We start from the raw sequence: 25367 nt of genomic DNA, 5'->3' as shown, positions 1-25367 counted from the left end.
GTGTTTCAGTGGGATCTGCTGAACAAATGGTCCGGGTCTCACCTGCACATGCACCGTAAATAAGTCTATCTTCCAGGGCCAGGATTTCTCTCCTTTGGTGGCTGCAAAGCTCTCACCTTCTAGAGGGGCGCCGATTCGAAATCCAGGACTGGGTCCTGCTGACAACAGATGCAAGTCTCCGAGGCTGGGGCGCAGTCACGCAAGGAAGAAATTTCCAGGGAAAATGGTCAAACCAGGAATCTTGTCTCCACATAAATGTTCTCAAGTTAAGAGCCATTTACAACGGCCTGCTGCAAGCGAAGAACCTTCTTCAGGGTCTTCCTGTCCTGACCCAGTCGGACAACATAACGGCGGTGGCGTACGTAAACCGCCAAGGCGGAACAAGGAGCAGGGCGGCTATGGCGGAGGCCACAAGAATCCTTTGCTGGGCAGAACAGCACGTAAGCGCCCTGTCAGCAGTCTTCCTCCCGGGCGTGGACAACTGGGAAGCAGACTTCCTCAGCAGACACGATCTCCATCCAGGAGAGTGGGCCCTTCATCAAGAGGTATTTGCAGAAGTGACAAGGCGTTGGGGAATTCCTCTGATAGACATGATGGCGTCTCGCCTCAACAAGAAGCTTTCGATGTATTGTTCCAGGTCACGGGACCCCCAAGCCAGTGCAGTGGACGCCCTGGTGACTCCGTGGGTGTTTCAGTCGGTGTATGTGTTCCCTCCGCTTCCTCTCATTCCAAAGGTGCTGAGGATTGTTCGACGAACAAGGGTTCAGGCGATACTCGTCGCTCCAGATTGGCCACGGAGGGCCTGGTATCCGGATCTTTAAGAATTACTAGTGGAAGATTCCTGGCCGCTTCCTCTAAGAGAGGACCTGTTACTGCAGGGGCCTTGCGTGTTTCCGGACTTACCACGGCTGCGTTTGACGGCATGGAAGTTGAGCACCAAATCTTAGCTCGTAAAGGTATTCCTGGGGAGGTCATCCCCACTCTCCTTAAAGCTAGGAAGGAGGTTACGGCGAAACATTATCACCGTATTTGGAGAAAGTATGTTTCGTGGTGTGAAACCAAAGGAGCTCCTGCGGAGGAGTTTCACTTGGGTCAGTTTCTCCATTTTTTGCAGGCAGGTGTTGATGCAGGCCTGAAATTGGGTTCCCTCAAAGTGCAGATTTCGGCTTTGTCTATTTTCTTTCAGAAATAATTGGCCGTCCTTCCAGAGGTTCAGACTTTCGTGAAGGGAGTACTGCATATCCATCCTCCATTTGTGCCGCCGGTGGCGCCGTGGGATCTTGAAGTGGTGTTGCAGTTCCTTATGTCTCACTGGTTCGAACATTTGCGTAAGGTTGAGTTAAAGTTTCTCACTTGGAAAGTGGTCATGTCTTTGGCTCTGGCATCTGCCAGGCGAGTGTCAGAGTTGGCGGCCTTGTCTCACAAGAGCCCTTATTTGATCTTCCATTCGGGTAGAGCGGAATTGAGGACTCGTCAACAATTTCTGCCGAAGGTGGTTTCTTCGTTTCACATTAACCAACCTATTGTGGTGCTGTGGCTACGGATGCTGTGGCGGTTCCAAAGTCTCTTGATGTTGTAAGAGCTTTGAAAATTTACGTCACTAGAACGGCTCTTACCAGGAAAACAGAGGCTTTGTTTGTCCTGTATGCTTCAGACTATTGCTCGCTGGATTTGTAATACGATTCAGCAAGCTCATTCTTCGGCTGGGCTACCGTTGCCGAAGTCAGTAAAGGCCCATTCTACCAGAAAAGTGGGCTCATCTTCAGCGGCTGCCCGAGGGGTCTCGGCACTTCAGCTTTGCCGAGCAGTTACGTGGTCAGGTTCAAACACCTTTGCTTTACAAGTTTGATACCCTGGCTGATGAGGACCTCATATTTGCTCAATCGGTGCTGCAGAGTCGTCCGCACTCTCCCGCCCGTTCTGGAGCTTTGGTATCGACCCCATGGTCCTTTCGGAGTCCCCAGCATCCTCTGGGACGTAAGAGCAAATAGGATTTCAATACCTACCGGTAAATCCTTTTGCAGGCAGGTGTTGATGCAGGCCTGAAATTGGGTTCTATCAAAGTGCAGATTTCGGCTTTGTCTATTTTCTTTGCAGAATCGGTTCTCCTAGTCCGTAGAGGATGCTGGGCGCCCATCCCAGTGCGGACTGTTACTTGCAGTTGTATTGTTACTGGTTATATTTGTTTACACGTGGATTGTGTATTTATTATATTCAGCTTGTTGCTGTTGTTAATTCATACTGTTATCTGGTTTGCTGCTACTCCGGTTGTACGGTATGTTTGTGGTGTGGGCTGGTATGTTTCTCGCCCTTAGTTTAAACAAAAATCCTTTCCTCGAAACGTCCGTCTCTCCTGGGCACAGTTCCTATAACTGAGGTCTGGAGGAGGGGCATAGAGGGAGGAGCCAGTTCACATCCAGTCAAAGTCTTTTTAGTGTGCCCAAGCTCCTGCGGATCCCGTCTATACCCCATGGTCCTTTTGGAGTCCCCAGCATCCTCTACGGACTAGGAGAAAAGGATTTACCGGTAGGTATTAAAAATAAGATTTTACTTACCGATAAATCTATTTCTCGTAGTCCGTAGTGGATGCTGGGGACTCCGTCAGGACCATGGGGATATAGCGGCTCCGCAGGAGACAGGGCACAATAATAAAAGCTTTAGGATCAGGTGGTGTGCACTGGCTCCTCCCCCTATGACCCTCCTCCAAGCCTCAGTTAGGATACTGTGCCCGGACGAGCGTGCATAATAAGGAAGGATATTGAATCCCGGGTAAGACTCATTCCAGCCACACCAATCACACCGTACAACCTGTGATCTGAACCCAGTTAACAGTATGATAACAACGAAGGAGCCTCTGAAAAGATGGCTCACAACAAGAATAACCCGATTTTTGTAACAATAACTATGTACAAGTATTGCAGACAATCCGCACTTGGGATGGGCGCCCAGCATCCACTACGGACTACGAGAAATAGATTTATCGGTAAGTAAAATCTTATTTTCTCTGACGTCCTAGTGGATGCTGGGGACTCCGTCAGGACCATGGGGATTATACCAAAGCTCCCAAACGGGCGGGAGAGTGCGGATGACCCTGCAGCACCGAATGAGAGAACTCCATGTCCTCCTCAGCCAGGGTATCAAATTTGTAGAATTTAGCAAACGTGTTTGCCCCTGACCAAGTAACTGCTCGGCAAAGTTGTAAAGCCGAGACCCCTCGGGCAGTCGCCCAAGATGAGCCCCCTTCCTTTTGGAATGGGCTTTTACCGATTTTGGCTGTGGCAGGCCTGCCACAGAATGTGTAAACTGAATTGTATTACAAATCCAGCGAGCAATCGTCTGCTTAGAAGCAGGAGCACCCATCTTGTTGGGTGCATACAGGCTAAACAGCGAGTCAGATTTTCTGACTCCAGCCTTCCTGGAAACATATTTTTCAGGGCCCTGACAACGTCAAGTAACTTGGAGTCCTCCAAGTCCCTAGTACCCGCAGGTACCACAATAGGTTGGTTCATGTGAAAAACAGAAAACACCTTAAGGAGAAATTGAGGACGAGTCCTCAATTCTGCCCTGTCAGAATGAAAAATTAAGTAAGGGCTTTATATATGATAAAGCCGCCAATTCTGACACACGCCTGGCTGAAGCCAGTGCTAATAGCATCGTCACCTTCCATGTGAGATATTTTAAGTCCACAGTGGTGAGTGGTTCAAACCAATGTGACTTTAGGAAACTCAAAACAACATTGAGATCCCAAGGTGCCACTGGGGCACAAAAGGAGGCTGTATATGCAGTACCCCTTTTACAAACATCTGAACGTCAGGCACTAAAGCCAGTTCTTTCTGGAAGAAATTCGACAGGGCCGAAATTTGAACCTTAATGGACCCTAATTTTAGGCCCATAGACAGTCCTGTTTTCAGGAAATGTAGGAAACGACCCAGTTGGAATTCCTCTGTAGGGGCCTTCTTGGCCTCACACCACGCAACATATCTTCGCCAAATGCGGTGAAAATGTTTTGCGGTTACATCCTTCCTGTCTTCGACCAGGGTAGGGATGACTTCATCTGGAATGCCCTTTCAGGATCCGGCGTTCAACCGCCATGCTGTCAAACGCGGCCGCGGTAAGTCTTGGAACAGACAAGGCCCCTGCTGGAGCAGGTCCTTTCTTAAAGGTAGAGGCCACGGGTCTTCCGTGAACATCTCTTGAAGTTTCGGGTACCAAGTCCTTCTTGGCCAATCCGGAACCACGAGTATCATTCTTACTCATCTCCCTCTTATGATTCTCAGTACTTTTTGTATGAGAGGCATAGGAGGGAACACATACTCTGACTGGTACATCCACAGTGTTACCAGAGCGTCCACCGCTATTGCCTGAGGGTCCCTTGACCTGGCGCAATATCTAGTTTTTTGTTCAGGCGGGATGCCATCATGTCCACCTTTGGTTTTTCACAACGGTTTACAATCATGTGGAAGACTTCCCGATGAAGTCCCCACTCTCCCGGGTGGAGGTCATGCCTGCTGAGGAAGTCTGCTTCCCAGTTTTCCACTCCCGGAATGAACACTGCTGAGAGTGTTATCACATGATTTTTCGCCCAGCGAAGAATCCTTGCAGTTTCTGCCATTTCCCTCCTGCTTCTTGTGCCGCCCTGTCTGTTTACGTGGGCGACTGCCGTGATGTTGTCCCACTGGATCAATACCGGCTGACCTTGAAGCAGAGGTCTTGCTAAGCTTAGAGCATTGTAAATTGCCCTTAGCTCCAGTATATTTATGTGGAGAGAAGTCTCCAGACTCGATCACACTCTCTGGAAATTTTTTCCTTGTGTGACTGCTCCCCAGCCACTCAGGCTGGCATCCGTGGTCACCAGGACCCAGTCCTGAATGCCGAATCTGCTGCCCTTTCATAGATGAGCACTCTGCAGCCACCGCAGAAGAAACACCCTTGTCCTTGGAGACAGGGTTATCCGCTGATGCATCTGAAGATGCGATCCGGACCATTTTTCCAGCAGATCCCACGTAAAGGTTCTTGCGTGAAATCTACCAAATGGGATCGCTTTGTAAGAAACCACCATTTTTCACAGGATCCTTGTGCAATGATGCACTGATACTTTTCCTGGTTTTAGGAGGTTCCTGACTAGCTCGGATAACTCCCTGGCTTTCTTCTCCGGGAGAAAACATCCTTTTCTGGACTGTGTCCAGAATCATCCCTAGGAACAGTAGACGTGTCGTCGGAAAAAACTGCGATTTTGGAATATTTAGAATCCACTCGTGCTGTCGTAGAACTACTTAAGATAGTGCTACTCCGACCTCCAACTGTTCTCTGGACCTTGCCCTTATCAGGAAAGCGTCCATATTTCTTTTAAGAAGAATCATCATTTCGGCCATTACCTTGGTAAAGACCCGGGGTGCCGTGGACAATCCAAACGGCAGCGTCTGAACTGATAGTGACAGTTCTGTACCACGAACCTGAGGTACCCTTGGTGAGAAGGGCAAATTTGGACATGTAGGTAAGCGTCCCTGATATCCAGTGACACCATATCGTCCCCTTCTTCCTGGTTCGCTATCACTGCTCTGAGTGACTCCATCTTGATTTGAACGCTTGTATGTAAGTGTTCAAATATTTCAGATCTCACCTAGCCGTCTGGCTTCAGTACCACAATATAGTGTGGAATAATACCCCTTCCCTTGTTGTAGAAGGGGTACTTTGATTATCACCTGCTGGGAATACAGCCTGTGAATTGTTCCCAATACTGCCTCCCTGTCGGAGGGAGACGTTGGTAAAGCAGACTTCAGGAACTTGTGAGGGGGAGGTCTCGAATTTCCAATGTACACCTGGGATACTACGTGTAGGATCCAGGAGTCCACTTGTGAGTGAGCCCACTGCGTGCTGAAACTCTTGAGATGACCCCCTACCGCACCTGAGTCCGCTTGTACGGCCCCAGCGTCATGCTGCGGACTTGGCAGAAGCTGTGGAGGGCTTCTGTTCCTGGGAATGGGCTGCCTGCTGCAGTCTTCTTCCCTTTCCTCTACCCCTGGGCAGATATGACTGGCCCTTTTGCCCGCCTGCCCTTATGGGGACGAAAGGACTGAGACTGAAAAGACTGTGTCCTTTTCTGCTGAGATGTGACTTGGGGTAACAAAAGGTGGATTTTTCAGCTGTTGCCATGGCCACCAGGTCCGATGGACCGCCCCTTTATACGGCAATACTTCCATGTGCCGTCTGGAATCTGCATCACCTGACCACTGTCGTCTGGCAGATATGGACATCACATTTACTCTTGATGCCAGAATGCAAATATCCCTCTGCGCATCTCGCATATATAGAAATGCATCCTTAAAATGCTCTATAGTCAATAAAATCTTGTCCCTGTCAAGGGTATCAATATTTTCAGTCAGGAAATCCGACCAAGCCCACTCAGCGCTGCACATCCAGGCTGAGGCGATTGCTGGTCGTAGTATAACACCAGTATATGTGTATATACTTTTAGGATATTTTTCAGCTTCCTATCAGCTGGCTCCTTGAGGGCTGCCGTATCTGGAGACGGTAACGCCACTTGTTTTTATAAGCGTGTGAGCGCCTTATTCACCCTAAGGTGCGTTTCCCAACTCGCCCTAACTTCTGGCGGGAAAGGGTATACCGCCAATAATTTTCTATCGGAGGAAACCCACGTATCATCACACACTTCATTTAATTTATCTGATTAAGAAAAAACTACAAGTAGTTTATTCACACCCTACATAATACCCTTCTTTGTGGTACTTGTAGTATCAGAAATATGTAACACCTCCTTCATTGCCCTTAACATGAAACGTGTGGCCCTAAAGGAAAATACGTTTGTTTCTTCACCGTCGACACTGAGGTAAATGGGCGTTTTTACAAGCCCCTGACGGTGTCTGAGACGCCTGGACAGGTACTAATTTGTTTGCCGGCCGTCTCATGTCGTCAACCGACCTTGCAGCGTGTTGACATTATCACGTAATTCCTAAATAAGCCATCCATTCCAGTGTCGACTCCCTAGAGAGTGACATCACCAATACAGGCAATTTGCTCCGCCTCTTCACCAACATCGTCCTCCTACATGTCGACACACACGTACCGACACACAGCACACACACAGGGAATGCTCTGACAGAGGACAGGACCCCACTAGCCCTTTGGGGAGACAGAGGGAGAGTTTGCCAGCACACACCAAAAACGCTATAATTATACAGGGACAACCCCTTATACAAGTGTTTTCCCTTATAGCATTTTTATATATGTAATCATATCGCCAAATAAGTGCCCCCCCTCTCTGTTTTAACCCTGTTTCTGTAGTGCAGTGCAGGGGAGAGCCTGGGAGCCTTCCTCACAGCAGAGCTGAGCAGGAAAATGGCGCCGTGTGCTAAGGAGAATAGGCCCCGCCCCCTTTTCGGCGGGCTCTTCTCCCGGAGTTTGTGAGATCTGGCAGGGGTTAAATACATCCATATAGCCTCAAGGGCTATATGTGATGTATTTTAGCCATAAAAAGGTATTATACATTGCTGCCCAGGGCGCCCCCCCCAGCGCCCTGCACCCTCAGTGACAGTTGGTGACTGTTGGTGAAGTGTGCTGACAACAATGGCGCACAGCTGCAGTGCTGTGCGCTACCTTATGAAGACTGAAAGTCTTCTGCCGCCTGTTTCTGGACCTCTTCAACTTCGGCATCTGCAAGGGGGGTCGGCGGCACGGCTCCGGGACCGGACTCCATGGCTGGGCCTGTGTTCGATCCCTCTGGAGCTAATGGTGTCCAGTAGCCTAAGAAGCAAATCCATCCTGCACGCAGGTGAGTTTACTTCTCTCCCCTAAGTCCCTCGTAGCAGTGAGCCTGTTGCCAGCAGGACTCACTGAAAATAAAAAAACCTAACTTAAACTTTTATTCTAAGCAGCTCAGGAGAGCCACCTAGATTGCACCCTTCTCGTCGGGCACAAAAATCTAACTGAGGCTTGGAGGAGGGTCATAGGGGGAGGAGCCAGTGCACACCACCTGATCCTAAAGCTTTTATTATTGTGCCCTGTCTCCTGCGGAGCCGCTATATCCCCATGGTCCTGACGGAGTCCCCAGCATCCACTAGGACGTCAGAGAAATTCTATTTTCTGCCATCCTGATGCTTATTTCAGTGCCATGTCCGCTGATGCAGAAATATTTATATACCATGTACTTGTCCTACATTGTACTAAACCTCTGTCGGCCTAATTCCTGCTTCCATGCATTCTCAAGCACTCCACCTACGAAATAATTGAGATGGACCACAAAATTGCCGAATAACCAATAGGTCAGCTTTTTATTTAAGATTATTAAAGAAGTATGGTGGCCAGGAAAGGGACAGCCTATATGAATGATGCATGTGTAATAACAAACCACGTATAACAAACAAGTGGACCCAAGTTCCAGCTCGACCTCCTGTGAGGGGTGTCATAACCGTACCGGCCTCCTGCCGCTCTACTTTTTGGGACAACTGTGGGCAGGGTGGTTGCTTTCTGCCTACGCCACCATGCCCAAAGGTGGGGTGCCTGCCAATGTACCAGCTCATAGGGAAAGGGGAGCCCGCCTGGCCCGGCGGTGTCCCCCATTCTCACAGGGTTCTCACTCCTCTACCATTGACCACCACAAGGCACCCAGAGCATAATAGACTTGGTCACAAAATCAACCCATAGGCCGTCCCATCTGCCACCTACCGACAAGCCGACACTCAGCTATCGGGATGGGAGGGAGGGTCAATGTCTCCCAATGAAGAGGCAGTTAGTATCAGTTATTCCCCTTGACAAATGGGAGACCTACCTGTCACCTCTTTACATATGAGACCTGATAGGCCAACTGCCTCACCAGGCATCCTAAGCCACGCCCACCTGATGGGCATATACTAGGCATCCATCGACCTTGAACTTTGTCACTTTGTCCATATAAAATGTCTTCTGTTACATTTCTACATTGTACTTCTTGTACTGTAAGTTGCTGTGTTCTTGTTTTGCTCACTTGTTTATGTAAGGCACTGCAAAACCCTTGCGGTGACATATAAATAAAGGGTAATAATAATAAAGGATCTTTTTTCCTGATTTTTGTCCACCACAGAAACTTGGCTGTGTAGGATTTGTTGTTGGTGGTGGTGGTGCGTACCTCTGTGCTTTTTGTTACGCCACTTGTTCGAACTCCATATCTCTTCTACGTGCTGTGTGTGGACGCCGCTGGCTTGGTCCTCAATATGGTACCTGTGATTTACCTGGAAGTGCTTGAAACTTGATTCTTCCTGTGGATAGTTCCTTGGCATTGTAACCATGGGGGTCATTCCGAGTTGTTCGCTCGCAAGTGAATTTTAGCAGATTTGCTCATGCTAAGCCGCCGCCTACTGGGAGTGAATCTTAGCATCTTAAAATTGCGAACGATGTATTCGCAATATTGCGATTACACACCTCGTAGCAGTTTCTGAGTAGCTTCAGACTTACTCGGCATCTGCGATCATTTCACTGCTTGTCGTTCCTGGTTTGACGTCACAAACACACCCTGCGTTCGCCCAGACACTCCCCCGTTTCTCCAGCCACTCCTGCGTTTTTTCCGGAAACAGTAGCGTTTTTTCCCACACGCCCATAAAACGGCCTGTTTCCGCCCAATAACACCCATTTCCTGTCAATCACATTACGATCGCCAGAACGATGAAAATGCCGTGAGTAAAATTCCTAAGTGCATAGCAAATTTACTTGGCGCAGTCGCAGTGCGGACATTGCGCATGCGCATTAAGCGGAAAATCGCTGCGATGCGAAGATTTTTACCGAGCGAACAACTCGGAATGACCCCCTATGTCAGGAATCTGAATAAATGATGGAGCCCTTGGCTATTTTGCCAGCAGTGACAGCTGGGTGTGGTTCGTTTTTTCGACAGTATCTAGGTCGACAATGTTTAGGTCGACCACTATAGGTCGACAGTCACTAGGTCGACATGGATGGAAGGTCGACAGGGTTTCTAGGTCGACATGTGCTAGGTCGACAGGTCTAAAGGACGACATGAGGATTTTTGTTTTGTTTTTTGGTGTCGTTTTCTTCGTAGAGTGACCGGGATCCCAAATTAGTGCACCGCGTCCCCTCGCATGGCTCGCTTCGCTCGCCATGCTTCGGGCATGGTGCCTTCGCTCCGCTACCGATTCGCTCGGCACACTTTACCGTTCCAATCGTAGTCCACATGGATCGTTAAGTATGAAAAAATCCAATAAAAAAATAATGTGAAAAACTCATGTCGACCTTTAGACCTGTCGACCTAGCACATGTCGACCTAGAAACCCTGTCGACCTTCCATCCATGTCGACCTAGTGACTGTCGACCTATAGTGGTCGACCTAAACATTGTCGACCTAGACACTGTCGATCTTCAGACCGGATCCCGTGACAGCTAGCAGGGTTTGTGCATTTTGTACAGCACCCCAGCCAGGAAGGTGTTACCATTAAACAGCTAGGTGGGGCAGAGCTAGATATCACAACTGATCAGCCTCCATTCATTTGTCTCAGGAAATGCAACAGATCATTATCTGTGCTTAAAAAAATAAAAATCAACAGGTAGTCACTGTAACAGCAAAGTAGCTTTGTCTGTACTTATGTTTCTCCTTTGCGACTTTACAGAACCCTTGTGGTGCTTTATAAATAAAAGCTTAGCCCCACAGCGTGCATATATTTCCCTCAAGATTCATGGGTTCAGGGAAAAAGCAGGTAGTCTTTGGGACTCATTATATTCTATAACTGGGGACCATTTTTGCAGTATTGCTCTTTGAAATCCATTGTGCAAAACCAAAATGTATTGCGGTGTGCACCAGGTGTGCTTCATAAATGACCCCTAAATAAGCAGGAACAAGGAGAGTCCTGCAGTGTCTGCAACACGGCCTGGCCAGTCCTCATTGCAGCAGCACACTACCAGCAGGAACTAACTGAGAAGTATAAGACATCAAGGGATCTGCTGGTCCCGAGAATTAATGACTTTTGGAGATCAGTTTCTACTTAAAATATTTTACCAAACACTGGAATTCTGATTTAACATATCTTACGCACCTATAGCAGCAAGTCAGTAAGGTTAAGTGCCACCCAAGCAGTACATCTGTTAGCTGTTGAAGCAATACATAACTACTGTACATTGCCGTATATTTGAGAAGTTGTTGTTGTTAGATAAATGATCTCATCTCTTTATACAGCTTCTGAAGCTCTATTTCTATTACTGTTACAACAGACAAATATGAGGTCTGTAAAATTCCTAAACTTCATTTGAACCTCTTTTTTTTATTTCAACTTTATACAAATGTAACAGAAACTTACGATTTTTGCAATAAGAAAAAAAATCTTTAAAAACATATTTCATTTTTACTGTAGAATGCGGCAGCCTAGGAAATGTTTTGTCTAGCTGTAAAGACAAATAGGATTTTCCCACATCTTGGAACTCAACAGTATCTCAGGGGGGCAGTATCTCTGGGACAGGAATGTGCAAGTGTTTGGATAGCACAGCCTTGTGAAGCCACACATTCTTACAGACTCTTTCCCAGAACTGTGGTAGATGATAGCCTCTCTGAGATGGCAATTGTCCAGTTGACCTTGTCCCCAATCGGGTGTGGTTCATCAAATCGACAGTATCTAGGTCGACCACTATAGGTCGACAGTCACTAGGTCGACATGGATGGAAGGTTGACAGGGTTTCTAGGTCGACATGTGCTAGGTCGACAGGTCTAAAGGTCGACATGAGGTTGTTTTTTTTTTTTTTTTGTCGTTTTCTTCGTAGAGTGACCGGGATCCCAAATTAGTGCGCCGCGTCCCCTCGCATGGCTCGCTTCGCTCGCCATGCTTCGGGCATGGTGCCTTCGCTCCGCTAACGCTTCGCCCGGCACACTTTACCGTTCCAATCGTAGTCCACGTGGATCGTTAAGTATGAAAAAATTCAAAAAAAGAAAAAAAATGTGAAAAACTCACGTCGACCTTTAGACCTGTCGACCTAGCACATGTCGACCTAGAAACCCTGTCGACCTTCCATCCATGTTGACCTAGTGACTGTCGATCTATAGTGGTCGACCTAAACATTGTCGACCTAGATACTGTCGATCTTCAGACCGGATCCCCCCCAATCACTCACATGACCTGATGAATGTTTCGAAGTCACCAATTTGTCCAAAAACAGTGCTAAGTAGAGGAGTACTGGGAAACATTACACTACTGCAGGGAAATTGTGTTTATGGTAATAGAATCTGCCAAAAACATAAAACGATAGTTCAGTTCTTTATAAAGTAGAGTGATTTCCCATATTTGTGTTTAGAATTTGTTGCTCACACATACCTGTTAAATACTGCATGTACAGTTGGTACACAGATGGAAACTATCCTTCCGTAACAATGCTAAATATTTGAAGAAATCACACACCTAACATTTAAAAAATAATTAGACACTATTTAGCGTGCCGGTAACATTTCTTCCTTTTGTCATTCAGGAAAATGTATAGTACTTGAAAAAACATCGGGGCTCCCCGTCATTATATAGCACAGTTAAAATATGGCGTAGCATTTTTATAGCATCCTGTATGAGAAAGATGTTCATACTTTTCTGATAAACTTAAAGGCCCTCTAGTCTCATTTATTTCCCTGTTGTATTTAATAAGAATATTTAGAGACACCTGTTTAATAATACCATTATTATGGGACTTTTTTTCTATGAAGGACGTATTACGTGTGTACCATTTAGTCATTCTTGTTGTATCTGATTTATAATCCCCTTATCTGTTCTAAAAGCCCTCTGATCAGTAACATGTGACAATAGCTTTACAGTACTGTAAACTGGGGAGTGGCCTAATGGCATGGGGGCGGGTATTACGTCAGTGGCTGCTGGGTGAAATAACAGTGTATTATTTTCTGAATATTTACAGACTGTAGCTTGTCTCTCTGCACTGAGCAATTTTTATTCTATCTGCATTACATCAATGCCTCTTTATCAGACCTCCCAATGCAGCAAGCGCTGGCAAACAAAGGGACTCTATATATGTACATGCGAACTAAAGCCTCAAGTTCCAAACTAGAATCTAAAGGCTACAAAAGTTGCCAGGGACAAATACAATGACAGCAAAGTGTACTGACAGCGACGTTTAAATGTATTACAGCTTGTAGGAGGCATGGCCCAGGGCCATAATGTATCGTTTATACAAGCGCTTTTACTTTCTCTCGTTTGTTGTTGCAGGCACAGGGCCTTATTCAGGTTTGTTAGCAAACCAATAAAGATAGCAGTTGGGCAAAACCATGGGGGTCATTCCGAGTTGTTCGCTCGCAAGCCGATTTTAGCAGCATTGCACACGCTAAGCCGCCACCTACTGGGAGTGAATCTTAGCTTCTTAAAATTGCGAACGAAAGATTCGCAATATTGCCAAAAGACTGCTCTGTGCAGTTTCTGAGTAACTCGAGACTTACTCTGCCAGTGCGATCAGTTCAGTGCTTGTCATTCCTGGTTTGACGTCACAAACACACCCAGCGTTCGCCCAGACACTCCTCCGTTTCTCCAGCCACTCCCGCGTTTTTCCCAGAAACGGTAGCGTTTTTTCCCACACGCCCATAAAACGGCCTGTTTCCGCCCAGTAACACCCACTTCCTGTCAATCACATTACGATCGCCTGAACGAAGAAAAAGCCGTGAGTAAAATACCTAACTTCATAGCAAATTTACTTGACGCAGTCGCAGTGCGGACATTGCGCATGCGCACTAAGCAGAAATTCGCTGCAATGCGAAGAAATTTACCGAGCGAACAACTCGGAATGACCCCCCATGTTTCACTGCAGGTGGGGCAGGTGTAACATGTGCAGAGTGATTTAGATTTGGGTTGGATGTGTTCAAACTGAAATCTAAATTGCATTATAGAAAGTAAGGAATTTAACCTGCACAGAAACAATATAACCTACCAAATCTAACTCTCTTTGCACATGTTACATCTGCCCCACCTGCACTGCAACATGGTTTTGCCCAATTGCTAACTTTTTTTGCTTTGCTAATAAACCTGAATAACCTCAACAGTGCTCATGGAGCAAAATGACATTTCACCCCTATGGTAATACACAATTTGTTTTCCCATGGCCCAGCAGTTACAGTCCAGAGAATTCAGACCTCAAAGGAGGAAAGAAGGGGAAAAAATCCAGGCTGCAAACTAGCTCTGGACTGAATGTATAGCAGAGAGCAAGCAAGGAGCTGCCAGACAAATCTCCCTAGGTTTACTCATGGGGGGGAACGCATAGGTTTTGATTTTGCAAAACTCTTGTGATTGTGGTGTTTTTCTCACAAGTATCTCTGTAATAGAATGAGATTTACAGCAACCCCATCAGAAATGTGCCTTTATCAGTCTTGTCACAATGACTGCCGCCCTCCAGATGTTCCCAATGATAAAGAATCACTTCACCCAGTGTAACAGTGAGTTGAAATGCACCAGAATAACTCAGAAAATAGTACACGTCTTCAGGGCAGTGAGAACGAAGAAGTCTGTATTCAAGGCTTTTTAGCTCACATATGCGGCCTGTTTTAATACATTGAAAGCATATAGACACTGGTCCTCAGACCATTCCACTAGAAATACCCAACTCTAACGATGTAAGGGGCAGGGCTTACTCTGTTTCCCCTTTATGTTGGTAACTGTGTAACGCTTACTCCCAAAACTGTACTCGGAGAGATGCCGGAAGTGAAGTAAAACATGAAGTAAAACTCTGTATGTTAGCTTTGCAAGGTATAGTGTTATATATAAGTATTAGAACTCGAGGACATACACTGAAACCGGAGGGAGGCAGGTTCAGGGGAAATTTAAGGGAAAATTATTTCACAGAAAGGGTAGTGGATAAGTGGAATCGCCTCCCATCTGAGGTGGTAGAGGCTAAGACTGTAGAGCAATTTAATCATGCTTGGGATATGCATATGAATATCCTTTCAAAGAATTAAGGTTCAAAAAGGGTTGTGATTACCTAAAGGATAAAAAAAATCGGCAGACTATATGGGCCAAGTGGTTCTTATCTGCCGTCAAATTCTATGTTTCTATATTACTGCTACCTGTTAAACACAAGTTTTAAAAAATAAATAAATAGTGTGTCGTACAGTGTGTGGTCTTTAGAAGAGTAAAGAATGTTAAATCTGAGTAAACACAAAATATTTACATAAATCAAAATGGAATTCACAAAAAATATTCTAATCCTTATAGCACAGAACAACATATATATAAATATATATATACAAACAAATATATAAAACCACAGCACTCGCCACCCCAGAAGCGGGGTGCATCGTCCACACTCGCCACTCATAGGGTGGGGTGCATGCAGCCCATGGCCACCTACCCAAATACATACAAACAGGAAATTCAGCACTCACCATAGCAAGCTCACTTGTCCTCACAACATCAATAAATAAATGATGGGGGTTTAGTTAGTGAATTGGCCAATGTACGGAAGCCTGCAAACCGCTCGCCAAGGTATCCCACCTTCTTGCAGGTCCTACACTATCACAAAGTCTTAAAAATGAAAACCTGGCAACTGTATCACACATAATATAACTGCAAATATGCCTACTTGGTTTAAATTTTGAGACTCTGTGATAGTGTAGGACCTGCAAGATGGTGTGGTACCTTGGCGAGCAGCTTGCAGGCTTCCGTGCATTGGCCAATTCACTAACTAAACCCCCATCATTTATTTATTGATGTTGTGAGGACAAGTGAGCTTGCTATGGTGAGTGCTGAATTTCCTGTTTGTGTGTATGTGTGTGTGTGTATATATATATATACATATATAACGTTAATATAGTCCCCTGGGTGTAGCTATGCACACTCAACCACCCTCCAGGGACCAGGCGGCACTCCACGGATTTTTTGAAAAATAGCTTTTATAAATTAATCAAAAGTTCAATACATAGTGCAAAAAACAAACCGACGTTTCAACGCCTCACAGGCGTTTTTTTCAAGGTGCACAGTGCTAGAAGAATAAAGAAAAACAAACCAAAGAACAGAAACCACAAGTGTACTCACCTAAATAGGCACCTCGTGTATGGTCTCACCTCATCCCGCTTCCGGACGCCAGTGGCGAGCCACATCCGCGCTCCGGGGCTGAGTCAGCGGCGCCCGTCAATGACGTCATACCGTTGCCAAGCAACCAGACGCAGTGCGTACTCAAGCCGCAGCTCCAGGAAGCTAAACGGAGAGGGGAGACAATTACATTCACATTAGATAGAAAGTGCATGAGTGCTTAAAACCAAGTAAAAAACGATTAAAATCAGGAGACACAGGAGAATGAATAATTAAGGCATGCAGCAATGGAAACAGACACCATAAGAACCAATTAAAGACAATAAAGAGCTTGGCAACGGTATGACGTCATTGACGGGCGCCGCTGACTCAGCCCCGGAGCGCGGATGTGGCTCGCCACTGGCGTCCGGAAGCGGGATGAGGTGAGACCATACACGAGGTGCCTATTTAGGTGAGTACACTTGTGGTTTCTGTTCTTTGGTTTGTTTTTCTTTATTCTTCTAGCACTGTGCACCTTGAAAAAAACGCCTGTGAGGCGTTGAAACGTCGGTTTGTTTTTTGCACTATGTATTGAACTTTTGATTAATTTATAAAAGCTATTTTTCAAAAAATCCGTGGAGTGCCGCCTGGTCCCTGGAGGGTGGTTGAGTGTGCATAGCTACACCCAGGGGACTATATTAACGTTATTTCCTGCATTGGAAGGCACCCCGGTGGTTGATTATACTGAGAGTGCCAGCTATTTTACTTCTTGCTATATATATATATATATATATATATATTGTAACGTACCTCAACAGCTGAACCTCTTGCCATTGCTCTATCTCATTCAACTATCTCCTTCCCAAACCTATCAAAAGGTAGTATGCATAAACAATGCTAATATAAGGCTACGGTTGAACCCAAATGACAGCCTATACAACGCTTTTTGTCAGAAAATGCACTATGCAATGAAACTCGCTTTCTGATTTACACAATTTTTCAAGGCTCGCGGCCACTCAATGAAAATTGCTCGTGAATTATGTTGGTATTTTCTAAATTGCCACCTATTGCATCCCAGACTTTTACTCCCAACCTGTGGGAAACTTGCTGTAAATGTGCTCTGTTACATTTATCCCATAGCGTGTGCTCAGGGCCAGTGTAAACACCTACGTCTAGGTACAGTATGTCTAGGATTCCATCTTAGTGTGTACAGTCAAGTAAAAGAGTGTTTTAGAGCAGATTTTCTGAGGGGAACAGACTAACTATAGCTGAGGTTCCCTGCTACACATGGTATGTAGTGTATTTCGTCATGGCCGTCTTTTCCATTAGGCTTAATGCGCCCCAGGATTCTAAGGGCCTGTTGTTGATACCCCCCCAGCGTCTATTCAGTGCAGACAGAGGGAGAGGGGGCATGCCAGCAGCTCACAGAGGGCTGGGCATGCCCCCTCAGTGATGAAAACAGGGGCGTGGCCCACGATCGCGGGGTCCTCCCGCGAAGCCACACCCTCTTTTCTTAGGCCACGTCCCCTTTCCGGGAGCGCGTGTGTCCCTCTTTCACAACATCAAAAGTTGGGAGGTATGGTCAAACAAGCTGCCTCACCTCTGGAAAATGACGAACATTAAGCCCACACCACTATCCACCCATCTCAAGCATATTAAACATTTAATTAATTAATTTGGAAATAAAGTAAGAAAGAGCAAGTACAGTAACTGTGCAAAGGGACAAACTTTGTTGCAAGGCAAGAGGTGCAAGTACATTGTTTTTGCATGCATGGTAAATTCTGGCAACTTTTGCATGTAGCCACCAAATACTGGGAAGCTTTATTTTAACACTCTCTCAAATATTTTTTTGACACACTCTCTCAAATCTAAATCTCTGCACATTTTATACTGTATCTGCCCCACCTGCATTGCAACATGGTTTTACCCAGGTGCACAGTTACCTGCCGTTTCTTTATTCCAAAATCAGAATCAGGAACATTGTTTTAAATCTCGGGCGTGTATCGATAATCACTAATGAAAAGTGTTTTTTTTGCACAATAGAATTTATCTTTTAATACCCGCCACTATTTATTAATACAGTTTCATGTACAAAAATATTCTGTTTCAAGGCTGAGTCCAGAAATATTCCTCAAGCGACCGGTGGTGGAAGGGAACCGCTGGAGATTGGATTGCATCCTAAAGAGAAAGGCGGTGAGTGAGTTTGATGTTCTGTACTACTTCTAATAGTCCATTTGAAATGGGCAGCGGTGTTGTAGCGGCCACCTCTCTGTAGGCCTAATTCCGTAAGGAAGGGGGGGCATCGAAGGCACGTTTTGTAGGCATCGACGCTCCGTTTGGGGGGGTGCGGTCCGGACAACGCAGGCGTGTATGTGTCCTCTGCGGGCTGCGGCGGCTGCGTGACATCATACGCAGTCACTTCGATCCAAAATATGGATGCCCTCTGACTGCCTTTGTTGCACATCGCTGTATAGCATTGCGCTCGCATGATAGCGCGGTACAGGACCCGCCATGCGGGGCAGCCTTGCCCTGTGCTGGGCGCTCTCCCGTATGTTAGAGAAGCAAGTTGTAGTTTTTTGCAAAACTACAACTCAAGCTGATTTAGGCCTTGTGATCTTCCCTTTCACTTGCACAAGATTTCCCGGGAAATGATAGCACTATGTTTGCCTGTCTGAAAGAGATCAGCATTAGGTGTAGTATAGAGCAGTGCTCAGGCCCTTACTAACCTTCCACATTAACAATAGGCTCATCTACAGTTGGTGTAGGCTTTGCGGTGACACAAACCTTTGAGTCAAGGGGGGCTCAGTGCTACAGAACTGGGTCTTACCAGGCTAGCAGCTGTGCCATGTATCTGGTAATGTATTCTGGCACTGTGCCTGAGTCTTTGCTTTCTTCCAGGAGTCATATTTTCAGGGGGTGGAGAGGGATCATGGAAAGAAAATGGCACTTGTTAAAATGACCCTTCATACACGTGGATGTGTTCGTAGTTTAGCCCAGGGGGTTCACAAACTGGGTGCCGCAGGGTACTTGCATGGGTGCCACAGGTTAGATACTACAAATTCCCCACATCTTCAGTCATGTCTTGCTATGTTTATTATTATTACTTTTTTGTTATAGATCGCAATTGTCAACGGTTTATTATGATGATGTAAAAGTAATGTTAGTATTATCAAATTGCTTCTCACTATTACAGCAACAAGGAGTAAAGATATTTGTCATGCTGTATAAGGAAGTAGAATTGGCGTTGGGAATAAACAGCGAGTACAGCAAGAGGACTCTCCTACGGATACATCCCAATATTAAGGTATGACGGTGTCCTTAAATACAGTAATAGCTGTGTTCTTTTGCTGGGTTTAAGTGAATCCATTTGTGCATGGATATATATAGGTGCTGTTTATTCTGACCCCTGCAAGTGCAGCATCTGCCTGTCTCTGATCTCTCTGTTCTTGCTTGGAGGTTACCATATCTAGCTGGAGCTGAGAGAGGGGCTTAGTCTATAGAGCACAGTGTTGTGTCCAGAGTCAGACTGTGCCCTAAGAGCTGGCATCCAGTAATCATTCAATTTCTGATTAGTACATTAGAACAAACATAGAGCCCATTAACTAGGAAGGGGGTTCAGTCAATTAACTGCTGCGCACTTGGGACCTTATTCAGCATCAGTTGCAGTTTTGCTAAATTATCAAAGCTTTAGCTGCTTGTGATCGCATGCTGGGGGCCGCCCAGCACAGGGCAAAGCTGCCCACCAATCCAATCTCAATTGAATTGCGGTCGCCTCACTAAATAAGGGGAGTCCCCTGCTTCCGCAGGCTGGCTGCAAAGGCAGTCGGGCTGCCACCATGTTTCCCGTCGCAACGGCCATATGTGAGGTCATGCGGCCGCCCCAGCAATGTGATGTCATCGCCCCGAATGCTCCAAGAACTCCTCTGCCTGTCAGTCAGGCAGAGGCGTTTGCATCAATGCAATGCAAACACATTGGTCAGCCCACGCCGCGCAGATCGGGACCTGCGCGTGTGCACTGTGCCTTAAAAGGGCATAATGTGATTGCATTAGCTGCCTTTATTGAATAAGGCCCTTAGCCGCTATGCTGGTACTCATAGTTCCATAAGTAAGGTATGGGCTAGGTGTTTATTGTCGTCAGTGCAATGAACTGCTGTTTAAAAGCAATTTCTGTGTTCTGTGCTGGATTCCGTGGAGTTTGACCTTACACACCACCTACAACTATGATAAAGCTACTGACAGTGCTGTCCTTGTCCTTGCTAAATTCCTGCATGGTGATGTGATTCTATTCCATTGGGCTTATTGTTCTGGTTCCATATTTATATAGCTTCCATCCATATACTGTATGAATGTGTTTTGAATAAAGATCTACCCAAACTTTAGTATGTAGATAACCAAATTATTCTTCTGAGAAGATATATATAAATGGGATCTTTGGGCAGACATTATGGAGGACTGGACATCTGGACTGCTTGTAGAATGACTGGATGTGTACAGCCCTGCAGTTATGCATTGTCAGAAGACCAGGTCTGTAACTTGGTGGGTGGCTTAAACTTTTCATGACTAGCAGAGCACAGACAAACAGATCCCACCTAACGTATGACATAGAACTTCTCAGGAGTCTTAATTTTCAACATCCAAGACTTGAGAAAGCAAGACATGCAGCAATACCAGGATATAAATTTTTCCTCCGAGAACAAAAGGTCCAGAGAAATCAAAGGAACATTGTCTATTTTGAAATATCAAGCACATACCATGTGTCTGTGCGGTTAGTCATATTCAGTGGCAAAGATCGGAGACCCCCATACATATGAGGCTACATGTATTACGTAATGTTTAGTAAACCAGCTAACGTGGGTGGCATTGCTTTGTTAGGTATCCCCATGCCTGTGCAGTATGCTTACACAGAGTGCACCGAACTAGAGTGCTATCATATTTTCCATTTTGATTGGTTTAGGTGATGAGACATCCAGATCATATGTCATCCTCTGTCTACCTGTGGGCACATCATGAGAAAATTATTGTGATAGATCAGTCAGTGGCTTTTGTTGGAGGCATCGACCTGGCATATGGGCGATGGGATGATGATGAACACAGGCTGACTGATGTTGGAAGCGTCAAGCGAATCACAACTGCACAGTCAACTACTGCCATAAACACGGTACATTGCAAAAATAAGCTGCTACGTCAGTACTACAGTGTTATCCCTGCCTGACTGGGAGCTGGCATTATGAAGAGTTGTGGTGCGAGAGCAAGAAAGTTGAAATACTTGTTGAGATATACAGATATGTCCTCATACATCTTTGCTGCAGCAAGAGTCCCCACTTTGCACGCCAGGTCGTATGAGAGTGGGGCATCTTTTTTGCTGTTTTTTGGCCGAAATTGTGTCTTAGGGGTCTATTTACTAAGCTTTAGATGCAGATATGGTGGACAGAGATAAAGTACCAGCCAATCAGCTCCTAACTGCCATGTCACAGGCTGGGTTTGAAAAAGGGCAGTTAGGGGTTGGTTGGCTGGTACTTTATCTCCGTCCACTTTATCTCCATCCAAGGCTTAGTAAATAGACCCCTTAGTCACAATGCAATGTGACTAGGACGCACAAGGAGACTGTGCTGATTCATTTGACTTATGACACTTGTATATTTGTGTGCGACTGAGTCTCTGAATCTATATACATAGGGCTACCATGTAGCTGCCGCAGCTTTTTTCTGATACAAGTTCTGTTCTGCTCCATATACAGACTCAGTTACACACAATGGGGGTAATCCCAAGTTGATCGCAGCAGGAATTTTGTTAGCAAAACCATGTGCACTGCAGGGGAGGCAGATATAACATGTGCAGAGAGAGTTAGATTTGGGTGGGCTATTTTGTTTCTGTGCAGGGTAAATACTGGCTGCTTCATTTCTCTGACATCCTAGTGGATGCTGGGAACTCCGTAAGGACCATGGGGAATAGCGGCTCCGCAGGAGTCTGGGCACAACTAAAAGAAAGCTTTTAGACTACCTGGTGTGCACTGGCTCCTCCCACTATGACCCTCCTCCAAGCCTCAGTTAGATTTTTGTGCCCGGCCGAGCTGGATGCACACTAGGGGCTCTCCTGAGCTCTTAGAAAGAAAGTATATGTTAGGTTTTTTATTTTACAGTGAGACCTGCTGGCAACAGGCTCACTGCAACGAGGGACTAAGGGGAGAAGAAGCGAACCTACCTGCTTGCAGCTAGCTTGGGCTTCTTAGGCTACTGGACACCATTAGCTCCAGAGGGATCGACCGCATGGAACTGGCCTTGGTGTTCGGTCCCGGAGCCGCGCCGCCGCCCCCCTTACAGAGCCAGAAGCAAGAAGAAGTCCGGAAAATCGTCGGCATGAAGACTTCTGTCTTCACCAAGGTAGCGCACAGCACTGCAGCTGTGCGCCATTGCTCCTCATACACACTTCACACTCCGGTCACTGAGGGTGCAGGGCGCTGGGGGGGGGGGCGCCCTGAGCAGCAATAAAAACACCTTGGCTGGCAAAACAATCACAATATTTCTCTATCGTCCTAGTGGATGCTGGGGTTCCTGAAAGGACCATGGGGAAATAGCGGCTCCGCAGGAGACAGGGCACAAAAAGTAAAGCTTTAGGATCAGGTGGTGTGCACTGGCTCCTCCCCCTATGACCCTCCTCCAAGCCAGTTAGATTTTGTGCCCGGCCGAGAAGGGTGCAATCTAGGTGGCTCTTCTAAAGAGCTGCTTAGGAAAGTTTAGCTTAGGTTTTTTATTTTACAGTGAGTCCTGCTGGCAACAGGATCACTGCAACGAGGGACTTAGGGGAGAAGAAGTGAACTCACCTGCGTGCAGGATGGATTGGCTTCTTGGCTACTGGACATCAGCTCCAGAGGGACGATCACAGGTACAGCCTGGATGGTCACCGGAGCCTTGCCGCCGGCCCCCTTGCAGATGCTGAAGTAAGAAGAGGTCCAGAATCGGCGGCAGAAGACTCCTCAGTCTTCTAAAGGTAGCGCACAGCACTGCAGCTGTGCGCCATTTTCCTCTCAGCACACTTCACACGGCAGTCACTGAGGGTGCAGGGCGCTGGGAGGGGGGCGCCCTGGGAGGCAAATGAATACCTATTTTGGCTAAAAATACCTCACATATAGCCTCCGGAGGCTATATGGAGATATTTAACCCCTGCCAGAATCCGTTAAGAGCGGGAGACGAGGCCGCCGAAAAAGGGGCGGGGCCTATCTCCTCAGCACACAGCGCCATTTTCCCTCACAGAAAGGCTGGAGGGAAGGCTCCCAGGCTCTCCCCTGCACTGCACTACAGAAACAGGGTTAAAACAGAGAGGGGGGGGCACTAATTTGGCGATATGCTTATATATATATTAAGATGCTATAAGGGAAAACACTTATATAAGGTTGTCCCTATATAATTATAGCGTTTTTGGTGTGTGCTGGCAAACTCTCCCTCTGTCTCTCCAAAGGGCTAGTGGGTCCTGTCCTCTATCAGAGCATTCCCTGTGTGTGTGCTGTGTGTCGGTACGTGTGTGTCGACAGGTAGGAGGACGATGTTGGTGAGGAGGCGGAGCAATTGCCTGTAATGGTGATGTCACTCTCTAGGGAGTCGACACCGGAATGGATGGCTTATTTAGGAAATTACGTGATAATGTCAACACGCTGCAAGGTCGGTTGACGACATGAGACGGCCGACAAACAATTAGTACGGTCCAGACGTCTCAAAAACACCGTCAAGGGTTTTAAAACGCCCGTTTACTTTAGTCGGTCGACACAGACACAGACAGGGACACTGAATCCAGTGTCGACGGTGAATAAACAAACGTATTCCTTATTAGGGCCACACGTTAAAGGCAATGAAGGAGGTGTTACGTATTTCTGATACTACAAGTACCACAAAAGAGGGTATTATGTGGGATGTGAAAAAACTACCATAGTTTTTCCTGAATCAGATAAATTAAATAAAGTGTGTGATGATGCGTGGGTTCCCCCCGATAGAAAATTATGGGCGGTATACCCTTTCCCGCCAGAAGTTAGGGCGCGTTGGGAAACACCCCTTAAGGTGGATAAGGCGCTCACACGCTTATCAAAACAAGTGGCGGTACCGTCTATAGATAGGGCCGTCCTCAAGGACCAGCTGACAAGGCTGGAAAATATAATAAAAAGTATATACACACATACTGGTGTTATACTGCGGCCAGCGATCGCCTCAGCCTGGATGTGCAGAGCTAGGGTGGCTTGGTCGGATTCCCTGACTAAAAATATTGATACCCTTGACAGGGACAGTATTTTATTGACTATAGAGCATTTCTATATATGCGAGATGCACACAGGGATATTTGCACTCTGGCATCATGAATAAACGCGATGTCCATAACTGCCAGAAGATGTTATGGACACGACAGTGGTCAGGTGATGCAGATTCCAAACGGCACAGTATGGCCGTATAAAGGAAGAGGACTTGTTTGGGGTCGGTCCATCGGACCTGGTGGTCACGGCAACTGCTGGAAAATCCACCGTTTTTTACCCTAAGTCACATCTCTGCAGAAAAAGACACCGTCTTTTCAGCCTCAGTCCTCTCGTCCCTATAAGATCATATCTGCCCAGGGATAGAGGAAAGGGAAGAAGACTGCAACAGGCAGCCTATTCCCAGGAACAGAAGCGTTCCACCGCGTCTGACAAGTTCTCAGCATGGCGCTGAGACCGTACAGGACCCCTGGATCCTACAAGTAGTATCCCGGGGGTACAGATGGGAATGTCGAGAAGTTTCCCCTTCGCAGGCTCCTGAAGTCTGCTTTACCAAGTCTCCCTCCGACAAGGAGGTAGTATGGGAAAAAATTCACAAGCTGTGTTCCCAGCAGGTGACAATTAAATTACCCCTCCTACTACAGAAAAGGGGTATTATTCCACACTATATTGTGGTACTGAAGCCAGAAGGCTAGGTGAGACTTATTCTAAAAAAATTTTTTTGAACACTTACAAAGGTTCAAATTAAGATGAAGTCACTCAGAGCAGTGATAACGAACCAGGAAGAAGGGGACTATATAGTGTCCCGGGACATCAGGGATGCTTACCTCTATGTCCCAAATTTGCCCTTCTCACTAAGGGTACCTCAGGTTCGTGGTGCAGAACTGTCACTATCAGTTTCAGACGCTGCCGTTTGGATTGTCCACGGCACCCCGGGGTCTTTACCAAGGTAATGGCCGAATTGATGATTCTTCTTCGAAGAAAAGGCGTCTTAATTATCCCTTACTTGGACGATCTCCTGATAGGGGCATAGTCCAGGGAACAGTTGGAGGTCGGAGTAGCACTATCTCGGATACTGCTACAATCAGCACGGGTGGATTCTAAATATTCCAAAATCGCAGCTGATCCCGACGACACGTCTGCTGTGCCTAGGGATGATT

The 25367-nt window shown here is 46.5% G+C and overlaps 1 protein-coding gene across 4 annotated transcripts in view; it reads left to right on the top strand.

The window, feature by feature from the left end:
• Positions 1–25367, top strand: part of PLD1 (phospholipase D1) — a 497457-nt gene that overhangs the window by 360783 nt on the left and 111307 nt on the right. For all 4 annotated transcript variants that reach the window (XM_063916252.1, XM_063916253.1, XM_063916254.1 and 1 more), the window contains 3 exons: positions 18086–18167; positions 19168–19278; positions 20929–21132. In XM_063916252.1, coding sequence (XP_063772322.1) covers positions 18086–18167; positions 19168–19278; positions 20929–21132 — 397 coding nt within the window. The remainder of the gene's footprint in view (positions 1–18085; positions 18168–19167; positions 19279–20928; positions 21133–25367) is intronic.

Source organism: Pseudophryne corroboree, chromosome 4 (genome assembly GCF_028390025.1).
Source record: "Pseudophryne corroboree isolate aPseCor3 chromosome 4, aPseCor3.hap2, whole genome shotgun sequence".
In the NCBI taxonomy this organism is placed as follows: Eukaryota; Metazoa; Chordata; class Amphibia; order Anura; family Myobatrachidae; genus Pseudophryne; species Pseudophryne corroboree.
The sequence above is the reverse complement of the archived record's forward strand: the minus strand, read 5'-3'. Positions and strand labels throughout refer to the sequence as shown.